A 17759-nucleotide genomic window follows, 5' to 3' on the forward strand; every position below is an offset into this window, starting at 1 on the left:
TCAGATTTAAATATCAAGGACCAGACGGCAATTATGTTTACATGAATAAGTGATTGGAACTGAAACATAATCAAATTTAAAACAGGTAATGAAACTAAAGCCTTAAAATTATGGATATTGATTGTAAATAATTTAAAATTAATGTTCGCATAATGTTTGTGGAATTGTGGAGCTATATAGCTAGTTGGGTTCAATGTTTCCGTTCCATGCATATTAAAACTACAATGTTGGATAGTAATGTCTTTATGACAAAAGAATGAAACATGAGCAATTATATGTTGTGTAATTCTCTGTAGATCGATAATACTAGATATTGGTGTTACGTCTCGTTACCATGTGTAGGCTTTGTGCCATCTGACCCAATCATCAGAAAGTCTGTTACTAGGACTTTTCCCTGTAACTTGAGCAGGTGCTTTACGCAGTTATTGGCTGATTTCGTCAACTTTTCTATGTTAAATCAGATAATGCAAGTTAAAACATTCGTGTTAAGATAAAAATTATTTCAAATGTTTTGCAGATAGCCCTGTATATTGGCCATCATAATAAGAAGTTGGTAAGATTTTGTATGTCGACGTCAATATTTTACTTGCATTGTTAGCTTAATGAAATCTGACAATGATGATAGTGTGATAATTGAATAGACGGTAATAACCTATTGACCTCTCTCACCAGTGATGGCGACGTCGATGTCAATATTTCACCATGATTTATTTTACTTTAAAAGGACTTTAAACGTCTTGAGACAACTTTAGAAAACTCTTAGAATTAAAAAAACAAACGTGTGCTATTAAGAGACTGTGAATCACAAGGAAGCTGAACATTAAACATACCAACATTTTCAGGTAAATAACACAATGCTTTCATAATATTTTCAGATCCTGTATGTCATATCGGTTTCGTAAGAGTAAAGTTTGAGTTTATCGTGTAATACTTTGTGTTGATTTGGGTTATACCCAAATTCTACGTGTGGATAACCAACATTGTGTCTCAATGTGGATAACCAACATTGTGTCTCAATGCGAAGATGTTTTCTCCTTCTTTCACTAAACGCTTTTAAGGCGGAAATGACCCAAAGTAATGTTATGCTGGGGAAAAAGTTACTAAAAATGTCACTTATCTATACAACGAAACGTTCATATAAAAGTCATTGTAATTGGTTGCTATGGGTTATTACGTCTGCAAATAGTGGAAGTATTTTTTCGGGAACACATTAATTTCAGTAATACAAATAAAATTACACAATGGATTATTTTCCCATTTATTTATGATAAAAACTTTTTCATACATAATACACATATGATAAAAACAAAATGAAGTATATAATACTCAGAAATAAATGACTGACGCTTAGGTTGTGATTTGAAGTACAGATCAGACATACGCATGCACATCGGGGTAGGATTTCGATGGGACCCTCTTCACCGTGTCTCTGTTTAAATGATGATTATTGTTCTGTTGGTGTTTGTTTCAGGGAAGCTTAGCCATGTATTGGACTCTTGGTGGTCTAAAAATACACAATCACACAGAAATATCATTAAGTTATTATAAATCAATTGTTCCGCAATGAATATTGTGAGTTGTATAAAGTGAAACCCCCAAATAATGTCATCACTTTGTTTAAATGGTCCAAAACAGATATAGGAAAGTCCTTTAGTATGTTTGTTATCTCATAAATACTTAAGCTATTGTTCTATGCCTATCGAATGATATTATGCTAAAGCCTCGAATGGTAAATATATGTGCCGAAAGGTCACAAGATTTAGTCTAGATCTCGTAATATTTCATAATATTTTATATCTTTTCATTTGCCTAAGCATTCACAATTGCTTATTTCTCAAGTGTAATATGACAAACATTATCATCTAATATGCACTGGAAGAGGACCAGATAATGGATACATTTCAGCGATTCTAGTTATCTCCCTTGTAATAACATTAATGTTTCTGTAACTATTCGTAAACAATAGTAGGTGTAATATGATGTCCATGTTGAAGATATCAACATTATGATTATACATACATACTGAAACTGGCGTTATTTTACACTTATTGACTTGTTGCAATAATAACACAAATAAATAAATAAACAAACAAACAAACAAATTAATAAATAAATTTGAAAAAAAGATGACGTCATTTTATAAATACATGAATAAATAAATGATGATGATTTTTCGAATCTGGAACTCTTCACTGACATTGTATACGTAGCAAATCTGATGATCATGTATAATACGTTGATAAAATTTGTTTGGCGCGATCCTGAGTAACGACTGGACTGCTAGATGTCTATGTTCACCAACAATACTTACCCTCTCTTTGAAACATAGCCGAAACGACTGTAAAAGACAGGATATCCATGCATAGCTCATTATTATCATCGATATACATATGTATAAAGGAATATCAATTTATGTAACACTTTTATTTTTGATGAAATACCTTAATTAGCAACGAACAATAAAAATGTAGCTCTGTAGCGTAGCAGTTAATAAGATACAAATTCATTTAAAATTTCATAGGTTTAGATAAGTCTCAAATGTCTTGATTTGAAGCCAATTATGGAATTTCCGTGATGTGATCATTGATTAAAAACATTCAAACTAACGATGATAAATGTTATAAAATATGTTGCCTACCTTCCTGATCGAGCTGGAGGGAACTGGACAACACTGGAATGACACAAGCGGATATATATCACAAAAAGATGTCCTCATATCATTAAAACATTAATATAGGTATTGAAGGGGACACTATATCGTTCATTAGCATTTGTCGTAGATTATGAACATATTTTGTTTGCTTTATTTTCTTACCATTCTCTTTATAGCACATGCTATTTGATGACTTTGTCAAATGAAGGAGATGAAGGATAACCAGAGTAATACGTGAAAAATCAGCATTAGTACATATCAACTGTCATTACATGGCTTTGCACTCGCGACCTAAACATGGAAAGTTGGTAGTTACATGTCACATTAGCTATTCTACATCAGTGACCAACCGATCTTCATAGATGTTAGACGCGTACAAAGTTTTGACGTAATAAATCGTTTCACAAGGATATTAAATATGTCGTTATGATAACACTCATTAGCATTACAATTATTTGGGACCATGTTCGTGTTACAACTTCAATCAATCTGATGTTTTAATCAAGCGATTTCCATTTGAGACCTGAATCAGTAGCGGATCCTTTTAGTCCTTTCATGACATTTATTAGCGTTAACATAGTGCCATGTATTGTAGAGAGAGAATGGTATTCATAGTTATTGACACTACACGACGATGATATACGTTTACATGGTGATCATAGTAATAAGATCATATTGACGACTGACCAGTGGTCAATCAGGAAGCCAGACATATAACTATCACTATCTACATGAAATGATGGCGATAAAAACAGCGTGTGGATCGGTCACTATCTAGCGTAACACATAACATTCACTATTCTGTCGGCTCATTATTGAGTCAAATATACCACTATAACGGTATATCAGCACTATCGGATGGGTCAACATCTAGACATTTGATTTGGTTTATTTGATTAACGTCTTTTTAACAGCCATGGCCATTTAAGGATGGCGTCCCTCGTGTGCAATATGGTGTCTGTATGTTTTGTGAGACTGTGGTATATTTGTGTGGTATGTCCTTGCAATAGTGGAACGTTTGCCCTTTTTGTAGTGCCATCTCACTGAAGCATGCTGCCGAAGACACCAAACAAGGACATCTCACCCATTCACATTATACTGACAACAGGAAAACCAGTCGTACCACTCCCTATATGCTGAGCGTCAAGCATGAGCAGAAATAACCACTTTTAAAGACTTTTATATGTCTCGGTTACATGGACCCCAGAACCCAAAGCCCAGAACCTTTCTCACAGAGGCGAGCACTCAACCTGAGGCAAAAAGCGAGGTGGTGTCAAGGGGAACGTTCAGAGGAAAAATTAGTTAGGAAGCAGAGAAAAGAGAAGAAAGTAAATTCAGCCAGGTACAATTCTTACGTCCTACCTGCAGGGCAGAACATCAAGACAACATTACTCTACATAACATCAATACAATCGAAGAGTCAACTTGTACACAAATATTTTTAAATCAACATTTTATCAGCAAGATTAACTCAGTAGGAATGCAGTATTTCCTCATTTTGATATGTTTTTTCTTCTACTTTACATTTTACAAAGGATATTGCATTAACGTTTTTAGAAAATTTGGATCAGATTAATCAGATTGATGCATATTCTGACCAATGATCATTATTCAAATATCATTATCAATTAACCGCTGTATAAAAGAATTAAAAAAGTATTAAAAGTATATTGTCGTCGTGAAAAAAGCCATAACATCGCCTAAAGAAACCATAAATTTGCTTTAAGAATCCTTATCAACGCCTTAAGTAAACATAAAATTGCCTTAAGAAACCATAACATTGCCTTAAGAAACAATAACATCGCCTTAAGAAGCCATAACATTGCCTTAAGAAACAATAACATCGCCTTAAGAAGCCATAACATTGCCTTAATAAACTATAACATCGCCTGAAGTACCCATAACATCGCTGTAAGAAACCACAACATTGCCTTAAGAAACAATAACATCGCCTTAAGAAACCATAACATTGCCTTAAGAAACTATAACATCGCCAGAAGTACCCATAACATCGCTGTAAGAAACCACAACAATTGCCTTAATAAACCATAACATCGTCTTAAGAAACCATAACATTGCCTAAGAAACCATAACATTGCCTTAAGAAACTATAACATCGCCTGAAGTCCCATAACATCGCTGTAAGAAACCACAAAATTGCCTAATAAACCATAACATTGCCTTAAGAACCATAATAATGCCTATAAAAACTATAATATCTACACTGCGTGGTACACATACATTTTACACTGGCCTGGCATCGTGTGGAACTCGACCTTGTCCTCTGACACTGTATACCTATACGTAGGACACTGTTCGCCTATTACTGTGGGTCGCTTGTTGGCCGTCACGGGCGCTTTTGTCGACGTTGTAGGCATTGCTGTCGTCGTTGTTGTAATTTCTTCCGCTTCAAATTCCATTTCGGCTGTCGTGGGTGCCGTGCTAGGGCCATGTTGTGCTGATACGTAACCTACAATTTACAAAACAATTTAGATAAATGATGCATACATATTTTGTCTTTTTGCCACGTACATGATATCAAAACTTCAGTATATAGGAAAATGATTACAAGAGCATTATTGATACAATGCAGTAAAAAACATATTCATATATATGTTGTTGGTATATGGAAGCGTCATCAATAAGTTATATAATGAGAAAAAATAATTGATCTTCATCACTTTACCGTAACTTACATTCTAAATACAAAACTATCAACCTTCATTTTCATGTTTTCAATTTCAACAACATTTAATTTAGATAAAGTTAAGTTAAATTGAAAAGGGAATAAACAACCGGCAATGACTATGTAAATGATCTCTCTTTCTCTCTCTCTCTCTCTCTCTTCATGTATTCAATCTGAGGAGTGTCTTATGAAGATACTGCTATGAAATCATTTCTTCTCCAATGTTGAAATTATCAGAGCCTGAACAATAAGAATTCTATTTTAAACTTTTACAATTATCAGAGTATAATAGATTCTACGTACCCTGTGGCTGAATAATAACGGATAGACCTGAAATGGAACATGAGACATGGTTATTTATCTCTCTAGTGTAAATACAAATAGATAATTAAGGACATCTTCTTTTTGTTCAGGGTTAAGCTTAATTTTTTTTAGGAAACAAACGGTTTCGAGTTTATTTTTTTCCGCTTGGTTGATAAAATTTGAAGTCAAATAGCGATCTACGAAGACAAAAGACGAAATAAAATGACGTTTTAAGTAGGAGACACCATAGATACTTTTATTTTTTGGTCTTTGATTCTTCCGTTGAATCCATCTACACGAATAAACACTTTCCCCATTTATTTCCTTCTGAGCTAAAACTTGTGTTCTCGTCCGGACAGTGTAGTTACTCATTGCTTAAAGCATATTCGACCAAACGTTTACCTTAAATGGAAATTAATCTGCCTTATTACACACAACCTTGGCATGTTTACATTATTACTGTGCAACCAAACAAACGAATTCAGTGTCTCTCTTGGTCACGTTAGTGTTCCAATAATTTGTCATACATATAATATATGATATATATCCTCTTCACTTTTTATTAAACTATAAACAAGTTTTCTAAGCTTAATCTTATAACTGTATTTTTTGCTAATGTTTTTTGTAAGAATCTTGTAATCGGACAAGTATGTAGACTAGGACTGAAGCTAGACACATACACGTTAGGTAATTAATCATTGTGAATTTGGTATCATATAAATCTGTGTATGGTTTACATGCTTATAGCATGTACAATACAGGAAGTACTTGATAGCACCTCACGTATGATATAAATGAAGGAGAGATGACCTCTAACGCGTGTAACGGAACTGTAAACGATATGTATAGAGGTGTGAAGTTGTTCATATACATCAGACAGAAAGGTGCGAACATATTCCCCGTGGGGGATTCTATTAAGTTTCTAAATGGGTTGGTGTCATGTAAGATGGGTCATAGACCTTACGACAATATCATCATACCGTGGGTTGTTAAGCGGTTTCGGTTATTTGAAATTCAGGCGTCCTTGTAGGATGTATAATTTTGTACTTGACTGAACAACTTCTCCTAGTAGAAAGGGTTAGATACGAAAAGTCACTGTAATGTCACTTCCTTCAAATCAATGAAATAATATCCTGTGACAAAGACACTTCCATTTGATAGTTGAAGCATCAATGGAAACAAGAGTAAAACGATGTTCGTGTTTTATAATTATAAATCCTAGATCCCCAACCGAAAAAGAAGACTTGATGTAGGTTTTAGACGCAAAAGATACATAAGCCTTATCAACTTTATGACGAACAAATATTCGCAAATCCGAGAAATAAATATTCTTGAAAAACCACATGTGCAGTGCTGTTTTAATGTAATGTGAAAATACTGTAGATGTAGGGTTCTTACAAAAAAAAAAAAAAAAAAAAAAAAAAAAAAACCCACACACATGTTCGGTTGCGAGCTATTGTTGATGATTATATATTGCAGTAAAAAGGTATCTTAGCCATTCCTAGGCTTGTGTAATCAAAAAGGGTAATACGATCATAATACATGTACGATCATTTCAATTTTTCAAACTTTGTCAGCAAGGTAAACATAGACTATCTTTACATTCCTATATTAAGAGTCTAACCTGGGGTACAGTCTTAACAGAAATGTAGCTGATTGGTAAAATCATTTTACCAAGTGAACAAGGAAGAATGAAGCGAGTGGTGGCTTCAGAGTGAGAAAGATGGAAGCAGACAGATGTGTTTGAGTGAGAAGGAAGGGTATGCGGGTGAAGGCTACTGAGTGAGGAGGAAGGGAGCAGGTGCAGATGTCTGAGTGAGGGGGAAGGGAGCAGGTGGGGACGTCTGAGTTAGGAAGAAGGGAGCAGGTGGGGACGTCTGAGTGAGGGGAAAGGGAGCAGGTGGGGATGTCTTAGTGAGGAGGAATGGAGCAGGTGGGGATGTCTGAGTGAGGAAGAAGGGAGCAGGTGGGGACGTCTGAGTGAGGGGAAAGGGAGCAGGTGGGGATGTCTTAGTGAGGAGGAATGGAGCAGGTGGGGATGTCTAAGTGAGGAGGAAGGGAACAGATTTTAACATCTGAGTGAGGAAGAAGCGAGAAGGTGAGATGTATTGAGTGAGAAGGACGGGAGCAGGTGGAGATGTCTTACTGAGGAGGACGGGAGGAGATGGGGATGTCGGAGCGAGGAAGAAGGGAGCAGGTGGAATGTTGAGTGAGGAGGAAGGGGAGTAGCTGGAGATGTTAAAGTTAGGAAGAAGGGAGCAGGTGGGGATGTCTGAGTGAGGAAGAAGGGAACAGGTGGAGATGTCTAGTGAGTGAGGAGGATGGGATCAGAGAGAGGGGGATATCTGAGTGAGGAAGAAGGGAACAGGTGGAGATGTGTCTGAGTGAGGAAGGAAGGTGGAAGTTAGGGGGGGGAGATGTCTGATGTGAGGAAGAAGGGAACAGGTGGAGATGTCTGAGTGAGGAAGAAGGAACAGGTGGAACAGGGGAATGGGAGAACAGGTGGAGATGTCTGAGTGAGGAAGAGATGGGAACAGGTGGAGATGTCTGAGTGAGGGGGAAAGGGGGTGGAGACGTCTGAGTGAGGAAGAAGGAAGCAGGTGGAGATGTATAGCGAGAAAGAAAGGGTAAGGTGGAGACATCTGAGTGAGGAGGAAGAGAGCAGGTGGAGTCGTCTGAGTGATGAGAAAGGGAGAAGGTGGTGATGTCTGAGTGAGGGGAAGGGATCAGGTGGAGAGGTCTGGGTGAGAAGGAAGGTAGCAGGTGGAGAGGTCTGGTTGAGATGGAAGAAAGCAGGTGGAGATGTCTGAGTGAGGAAGAAGGGAACAGGTGGAGATGTCAAAGTGAGGGGAAAGGGGTTGGAGACGTCTGAATGAGGAAGAAGGGAGCAGGTGGAGATGTATGGCGAGATGGAAGGGGACAGGCGGAGACGCCTGAGTGAGGAGGAAGGGAGCAGGTGGAGACGTCTGGGTGAAGAGGAAGGGAGCAGGTAGAGATGAATGAGTGAGAAGGAAGGGAGCAGGTGGAGTTGTATGAGTGAAGAGGAAGGGAGCAGGTGGAGATGTATGTGTGAGAAGAAAGGGAGCAGGTGGTGATGTATGAGTGAGAAGGAAGTGAGCAGGTGGAAATGTATGAGTGAGAAGGCAGGGATCAGGTGGTGATGATGTGAGTGGGGGAGGGAGCAGGTGGAGATGTATAGTGAAGAAGGAGCAGGTGGAGATGTCTGAGTGAGAAGGAAGGGAGCAGGTGTGGATGATGAGTTATAGACGCCTGGGTGAGAAGGCAGGGATCAGGTGGTGATGTATGAGTGAGGGGGAGGGAGCAGGTGGAGAATGAGAGAAGGAAGGGAGAGGAGGAGATGCCTGGGTGAGAAGGATGGGAGCAGGTGGAGAAGTCTGAGTGAGAAGGAAGGGAGCAAATGGAGATGTCTGAGAGAGAAGGAAGGGATCAAGTTTGGATGTCTGAGTGAGGAGGAAGGCAGCAGGTGGAGATGTTTGAGTGAGGTGGAAAGGAACAGGCGGAAATGTTTGAGTGAGTAGGAAAGGAACAGGCGGAGATGTTTGAGTGAGAAGGAAGGGAACAGATGGAGATGTTTGAGTGAAAAGGAAGGGAACAGATGGAGATGTCTTAACAAAACGGAAAGGATCAGGTGGATGCATATGATTGCGGAGGAAGAGAGTGAGTGAAGGCATCTGAACGAGTAGAAAGGGAGCGGGCGGATGTCTCTGAATATGAGTGCGGAGGAAGAGAGTGAGTGCAGACATCTGAACGAGTAGGAAGGGGGCGGGCGGAGGTCTCTGAATATGACTGCGGAGGGAGAGAGTGAGTGCAGACATCTGAACGAGTAGGAAGGGAGCGGGCGGATGTCTTTGAATATCAGAAGATCGGTATATCAACAGATCGAATGTTAGACTTGCCACAGGTTTAAACATGTTGCCGTTTATCCAGCTATGCGTTTCTATTTGCATTATACACACCGATAGTCATGATTTATCATACAGATTAACATATGTAGGTCGTTAGATATGACAGCAGATAATAAGCACCTGTCATTCTAGGTATTCCAGTGCATACGCTTGTATATAAATAACTACACTGCAGTTTATTTATAACTGTATTGGCGATACATAGGTGTGTTTGTACATAACACCAGGGATTATTGAATGGTAAACCGGTATGTTATAACCTAAATGAATTTACTAAACAGGTAAAGTGAAACTACTAGGGCATAGTCAACACGGGATAAAAGATATGAAAATTCGACGAGAAGCGTAAATAACAACTACATTGTTACATCAAATCCCAACAAAACGTCCCATTCACAGGAAGGACGTTTACGATCTCATACCTCCGTAGTTGCGGCATTTCCCCTTTTTAAGGCTCATTATTAAAATATGCATTGTGATTAATTCTGTTTTATAAATCATTTTGTTTTGTTTTCATATATGTTTGTGTGACACTCTGAATGTTCAAATATTGTTTTTGTAACGGTTTTGTAAGTGAGACTAAAACTGCATATGCTATCACTCACTTCTCATTTGAATGAATCCCTTCTTTATTCCACAAAACCGTATTTGACGTCAAACAAAAACAAGAATATTGTTTTAAACGAGTGCATGATAAACATAAAACGTTTGGTATCTTACAATGCACAGATTCATTTGGTGTTCGAAACGAAAAACCAGGATAACTCGTCCAGGCACTGTATATATGAGTCATGAACATCATTGCCAATGCTAGTTTATTGTCACTGAAATTATGTTTTCTGTTTTCAAACACATTAAAAGGAGGGCTATATACGTATTTAAACGATATATGTATATTTTAAATATCCATTTAAACCACATAAACTTGTTTTCTTCAGTAAAAAACATGCTTATGCTTGTTAAGTTTGTAGAGTATGTCAGCGATCAATATGCTGGTTCAAGACATAAACGATTAAGTCAGTATCTTTCCGTAAATCCAAAATATAAAAGCAAATGTATACATCTGAACGAAGGCATTGGTGATTTGGGGATCGACTGTCTGTCACATTAATGTCAATTTGACATTTACAACTACAGAAATTTCCAAAAATAGAACAGGCCAAATGACCAAGCTAAACCTGATTGGTGAATGGTACAGTGGAACGTCGTTTATCGACAACACTTGATGCGTGGGACGGATAAAGCTACAAATATTGGTAGAAGCATTCATAGTGCAGATAGAAAAAACGTTATTTTCTTTTGAACCTGGCTTCATTTGAAATCAGTCTAGTTAAATGCTCTCTATATTGGCGATCAGCGGTATAAAAAAACGCGGTTCTTCCTATGTTCAGTTTTCATTTTCATTAATATATATCATGCATACACTTGACGTACCACACGCCCATAGATATACGTAGGTTAACTCATTTGTACACGTGATATTGATATCACTTACATCCCAAAACATGCTTCGGATGAGAAAGGGAATACAGGTAACAAAACGTTATACTTCACTGCGGAAACAATACCCTACGTTACATGTATGTCGTGTTATACCGAGGATAGCTAGCATTTAGGCTTGACACAGTGCTTTATATAGGGATCCGTATCTTGACAATGAGAGACATCAAATGCCACTTATCTGGACACGAACATTTTTTAATGAAATATCAAAAAGTCTGATACTTCGTTAAAATTAGATTTAGAGACCATATTGTACTTTGCCATTTTCGGTCTGTCCTATTTTGTTGACTTCCTTTGTGATTGTTTTAAATAAGAAATTAATAATTATTTGTAATACTTTGATACATAAATATACTGTTAACTGCGTGGTTGATGTCTGTTTGAGACATGATAAGCTAAGAATTTTATGGAGCTAACTTGATCAGATATGATATTATAATATTTGGCTACTTTTTATGACAATCTAGATATTTCTTGAAGATAAATGTCCGTATACATTTTATATTATTTTGAAAATATTAGAAACCTCGTATATGGCTCCTCTTATAAGTTTCTGTATTTTTTTTATAATCATTCATACTCCTAAATCAAGATGAGCTTTTGATATTTTATTCAACACCACAAAATACCAAAATTTGAAGAATTACAATACTTACAATGCATAGATTTTAATTTTACGAAAGTAAAAAAAGTACAAATAACAGCCGAAAATTATATTTACATCTACAATGCAGTGAAATTGGTATACATGTCGGTCAATAATCTAAAAATAAAATAATTCTCAACATCGTCCTCTCTGATTATTTCGTTATGGACATCTGAAGACAGACTACAATTGTAGTCGAGAATATCTCTGAGAAGGTAAACGTCGCAAAAACAAATAGCCTCCGCAGTGTCTTACTGAAACAGTACAATAACAAACACTGTTATTAACCTTTACGGAGAAAAAAACCCACCAGGACACTACGTATACGGAAGACATTAAAATGGCCATGTAATTGTGACCACTGCCAGAATATCCTTTGACCAATGACCAATCCGCTAGCCACGATTTCTGAGGCTTGACGAATCGAGGTAAGTCGGTGCTGTGACGTCACACCGTCACGTACCGTATGTAAAACATTGTAGTGGTACTACTGGACAGCTGTGTGACTATGCTCTCTCCGTTCATGACTTTATAGAATGCATTCCTAGACCCGAGTACTACTTTAGCCACTTGGCACTGTTGTACTCATTTGACATCTATTGACCTTTGGTAGACAAAGAGGTACTCGACGTATTGCTTAAAATAATATTACCATTTTTCTACAATAATATTTCATAAATACTATTCTCATAAGGCCGTGTTCGGGGCAATCTAATGGACACCACCAGTAGACGTAATACGTTCTGAAATCCTTTCTCTATCTGTCGAGATTTGCTAATGACATTACGAAAACAACAGGATGTTTATGCATGTCAGCAGCACAAGCGTCCTACATTGAACTATTTACATAAGTTTATATGGCATCGATCAATGTGCTATAACGATTGAAAACAGCTAAAAGTAAAACATATATACGCTGTTGTGGTGCAATCAGAACTCCAAACAGATTTACATCCCTTTTCGTGACTTTACATTGTCTATTTCCTATTCCTAGAGTGATTACTTTGTTTGTCTTCTTTTTGACATTCCATTACGGATCAACAACTCAAGGCTATCATAGTCAATAAAATGATGTATCAAAACGCTGATAAAAAGCTAAGCTTGTTACAAAACAAATATTTTTATTAGTATGTGTATACAAGTTTCTATGCACACCGCATCAAAATGTATTGTACATTTGTATTGTGTTTTTATTATTGTTTGGTACTGCTTGGATAAGTAAAGTTGCGCATACCATTGTGACACAAGTATGTACTATTAATGTAGCCTTTTTATAACAGAACTATCTGTAGGATATCATAAATAATTTACTTTTTGTTTGCGCTTAATTTCCTGCATGATTGCTTGCTGCAGGCTAGTTTCTGACCTTAGCTGACTTGAATAGCCGGTATGGATAACTACCAGGTCACCTTAGGTCAGGTGCAAACACGAACGACATTAAAACTGGGCATGCCCCGGGTCACATGACATGTAACTATGACATCACTGCCCGTTAACCTATCGCGTAATTAGATTATCTGACAGTATGGTATGTAAGGGCTGTTTACATTTTAATTACTTACAGAATGTGGTAATTTTAAATACATCTTGTAACTGAATTGAACCCATTTAAGTCTGATAAAATATCTCGATAAATATTTTGATAAGTTATTGCTTTAAAGTATTAGTTACTAGGTTGTAGATACACAAGGTAAGGTCATTTAGGTCTACAATGAAATATAGGTTTCCAATAAAACCAAGAAGCTTACTCACGTGGGCTAACGAGCAACAACATCTACCGGTATCTGGTAGTAAATTATTGCAATAAGAAGTTATGATCTCGAACTCATGATTTATTTATAAGTTTCATATTTCCAATTTAACCAGGGACAACTTGTTACAGTAATACCGACATTATCCTAGAATCAAATTATTCTACGGCCTCTCAACTGGCTAAACCAAACGCTACTGAAATTAAAAGTGTAGAAAACTTAAGAAAATAGAAAATGAATTTTGTTTGTCCTCATCGATATCATCAGAACAGATAACACATTTAAACATTAAGCATATTATAAAGCCTGCATGGTTAAATTAACATCCTATCAACAGCCAGGGTCATGTAATGACGGCCTCCCATGTATGCGATGTGTTGCGTGTATGAAGTGCGGGTGTGTTTCGGGAGACTGTAGTATATTCGTGTTGTGTCTTCTTATTTAGTGGAACTCTTGCCCTTTTTATAGTGTTATATCGTTGAAGCATGCTGCCGAAGACACCAAGCAATAAACCCAACCCGGGAACATTATACTGACAACGGGCAAACCAGTCGTCACACTCTCGGTATGGCTGAATGCTAAGCAGGAGCAGAAACCACCACTTTAACAGATTTTGTTTTGTCTCGGCCAGGGGACTGAAGCCAAAGCTCAACCAAAGGCCAAACGGGAAATGGTGTCAAGGGAAAAAGTAAAATAAAAGAAAAAAGTAAGGTTTATGTAGGAAGAAAGAAAAGACAATATCCTAAATTTAGTCGTCTTTTACGATCATGCGATAGGGGCAGCAGATACAATTCTTACATCCTACCGGCAGGGCCTATAAAGCGTGTAAGACTGTGTTGGGTTGCTGTGTCTACCTTCATGTTAAAATGATATGTACAATATATACAAAAATGATGTAAAAAGTATAATAAAGAGTGACATATAAGGAGCGATGAAACATGGGGACTCATCAAAACGCTGAATAAATAAGATGGTTTCATCACTTCTTTTTTTTCCTGATATTCAGACCAGTTTGTTTTTGTAACAAAGTATATTTTTTATTAAAGACTTTACGAGAATTATATTTTTTTCTTTTCAAATATTTCTGATATTGCTGATTTTTCTCTAAGCTCAAGATTTCACGTTATGCATATTTTGCATACGGCACCAGTTTTAACAATCAACTTTTAAAATAATTTCCCGTTTGAACATAAAACCATTTTCAATGGTAAGTTCTTTATTGTTGCTTACTTACATAAATATATAATCAATTTTCGGCCGATTTTTTTTCTGAGTTTAAATAACATTTATTGGTAAAAAAATCACTCTTACTAGCAGTTGTACTTTTATATGAAGGGAGTTGGTTAACTTACACATACAAACAACGACTGAGGTAATTTGCCGATGTAACTGCCTATTTTACGATTTTTGAATGACGAAAAAACGGCTCCCCTTCTGTTTTATTGACATAACTAAACACAAGTCTTTCCACGTGTGGACATGTTCATTATTATTTCACATACATAGCCGAAACAAGAAAAAAGCTTAACACAAAGAGATTCCATGTCAATCACCCGGCCCATATAAAGTCATTCCTGGTCATTCTTTAAAGTCGACATGTTATGTTGGGTCCAATGGACGACTTGTTTACGGTGGTAGTTCTGACTGTGGGAAATGTTTTCGTTGTTTCTATTTGTACGTTCTCTATTACATAGTTGGAATAGTAACGAAATTTTGGAGTGTGAAGTCTGAATTGAAATCGCAATTACCTGACTCTTGAAAGGGAGAATCTTTTGTAATATGTATCTAAATATTAACAAACATCTATTTATAGTTCGTTTATGCAATATACGTTAACATATTGCAATATTCCTTGTTTGATAAACGTAATGTTAAAGATTACATCCTTTTGTCTCCATCTGAAATCTTTATAGCTGACATGTATGTAAGCGGTAAACCAATGAACGCAGAGAATCCCCTACCGCTTATAAATATGTTGACTGATCAGCACAATACTTACCATGTACTGACCAGTCCACAAATGAATTAGGATTGAGATGTGTAATTATCTGACCATTGTTTAATTATCTGTCTTTCATTCCAAAAGAAAACCATGCAATATCAACTACAAGAGTTACTAAGTTTTTCCCGCGCACTACATCATGCGTCAGAATTAAAGACGTGTTCGACAATGCATGCCGTAGGTACACTGCATATGTACATTGTAGCTAGCGTCGTGAATTTTATCGCATATTCCTACTTCAAAGATAAACACTTGCAGTCTGCCATATGCATGGGGCAGTAAAAATATCTCTTATCCTAAAACACTGGAAACAAATAAGTGAAGCTAGACAAATGGAAATTTTATATATATATGCAATTAGCACATCATTGCCGTCGATTGAAACGTTTCGTCATTAGAACAATGGCGGGACGTCATAGATTAAAGGAGAAGAATAAAATGGAATTGCTTTTGATAATTTTTTGTTTAAAATCATTCAAATTATTACTGTTTTAGTTAAGCAATACAAATCGTGAGTGGTTATTAATACCACAAAAATTCAAACATATTCAAAAATCTCATAGAAAAAACTATACCTTATATAACCACACCTACAATACTCTACAATAGATTAGTATGATAGTTAGATGTAAACAAAAACAAATATTACTAAAAATGTAAATCTTTATATCATTAAGGATTGCTGTAGAAATTTAGGCTGGTTAACATTTATGACATATACCTTATATGTTATACACTTCCCGTCGATCTTTTCTGTAAGCGGAGTAATTCCAACCATTTAAAGTTAGAACATTATCAACGGAGTGATCCCAACCATTTATAGGTAGAACATTATCGTCGGAGTAATTACAACAATTTAGATGTAGCTTTTGAATTATTTAAAACTTATTTCATAGTGATTGTTATTTTTGTGTATTGACAATTATTCATCTAACAGGAAAACAATCCTCTTTAAAATCTGCCCATTTCCCGCGAGGCAGTCCAGTCTCTAACTATTGCGCTTATTTTCTCTATTACTAATTCCATAGACAGAATTTCAAATTTTGATGTCCTTCCTTAATGACTATGAAACTACTCAAAATCTTCCATGAAAAGGCGATACATTCTTTCCCATTTCGCAGGTCTACCCATTTGATTTATATTCAACCGTATTGCTTTTTTTGCCTACATGTAAACAAATTATATCGATTGAAAATATTATAATTGATCGAACTATTAAGTTTGTAATAACTAATAAAATCAAATATAGTGTCGACGATATATATAGCATACCTATAACAATATTGATTATAAAAGAAAATCCAGTATACCAAATTTGTATTTCTTACCTAAGATAAATATTACTGTAATTCTTGTATAAAATTCCATTTTTGTGGTGTTTAATCCTGGAAGATAGTCCAAACATTCAAGATGCCACAGGTGTATGTAAAAGTCACCGGAACAATACCCTGCTTCCCGGAGAATGTGTATCGCCTCCTGTGTCGTATGCGTGGTCGAGGACAGTTACATATCTTTATATCTTTTCCCCTTGTCAACTGTCATCGCTTAGACCATTAACATGTGCACAAGCGGCCCATATATGTCATACTTATCGCACTATCATATGGTGTATTAGTATTTGCATAAGCGATCTTTTTATTTGTTTGTTCTTTTTGTCATATTCGGACACAGGAATGTACACACATCCCCTCTCTCCATGGCTAATAAGATTGAACCTGTGGAGGTGGAGGTTACACACAATAACAGACTCAGAGTCATCAGCTAATCCTCATGTGTATTTTTATTATAAAAATAATGTTTCAATTCAATTTTGGTTTCATCTTTCAGTGTCATTTAATTGTTTACATATTTGGAAATATAGTCAAGAGGTTTACTTATATCATCCGTGTCACATTTGCTGTCAGTTTCAAATTAAATAATATTCTAAATTAAAGTCTTCTTTATGCATGGCATATATTTATTCACTTCAATATCTATGCTTTGAATTAAATTGTATTATTTATCTCTGACGTAACCTGCATGTACATTATTAAGGATGTACACCTCTGAGAAGTCAAAATTTTCTTGTATTAAACTTTTTTTATCATATAGATTTTTGGAAATAGGAGTTCATACCATACAAGAAAATGGAAGAAAAAACATTTGTCGGTGGGCTTGTTTTTGAGCTATTGTCACTCAAAGATATAGACTTTAAAGCTATAATTTCTTAATGAGATGTTTTATATGTATGGGACTTTGAAGAATTTATTTTCCTGTAGTCTTCTTTAAAAATATACAAGGTTTGATTAA

The 17759-nt window shown here is 36.2% G+C and overlaps 1 protein-coding gene across 2 annotated transcripts; it reads right to left on the reverse strand.

Annotated features, from left to right (window-relative positions):
- Window positions 1-1245: 1245 nt before the first annotated feature.
- On the reverse strand, window positions 1246-16969 carry LOC138319969 (uncharacterized). 2 transcript variants are annotated; one of them, XM_069263074.1, is made up of 6 exons: window positions 16799-16968; window positions 5643-5669; window positions 4895-5123; window positions 2639-2671; window positions 2312-2338; window positions 1246-1504 (listed from the first exon to the last, which is right to left on the reverse strand). In XM_069263074.1, the coding sequence occupies exons 1-6, from the start codon at window positions 16836-16838 to the stop codon at window positions 1468-1470; spliced, it is 393 nt and encodes a 130-aa protein (XP_069119175.1). In that variant the 5' UTR covers window positions 16839-16968; the 3' UTR covers window positions 1246-1467. The 2 variants fall into 2 exon arrangements, with proteins under 2 accessions (XP_069119175.1, XP_069119176.1); XM_069263075.1 differs by lacking the exon at window positions 5643-5669 and having other exon boundaries at window positions 16799-16969.
- Window positions 16970-17759: the final 790 nt, after the last annotated feature.

Source organism: Argopecten irradians, chromosome 3 (genome assembly GCF_041381155.1).
Source record: "Argopecten irradians isolate NY chromosome 3, Ai_NY, whole genome shotgun sequence".
Lineage (NCBI taxonomy): Eukaryota > Metazoa > Mollusca > Bivalvia > Pectinida > Pectinidae > Argopecten > Argopecten irradians.

Excerpts from the sequence above, each read along its gene's own strand:
- LOC138319969 (XM_069263074.1), bottom strand. The coding sequence starts at position 16,838 with ATGGAATTTTATACAAGAATTACAGTAATATTTATCTTAG. Across the intron at positions 2,672-4,894 it reads ATGCCAGGCCAGTGTAAAAT|TGTTGTCCAGTTCCCTCCAG; the intron begins GTATGTGTACCA and ends GTGTCATTCCAG. Across the intron at positions 1,505-2,311 it reads GGCTATGTTTCAAAGAGAGG|ACCACCAAGAGTCCAATACA; the intron begins GTAAGTATTGTT and ends GTGTATTTTTAG.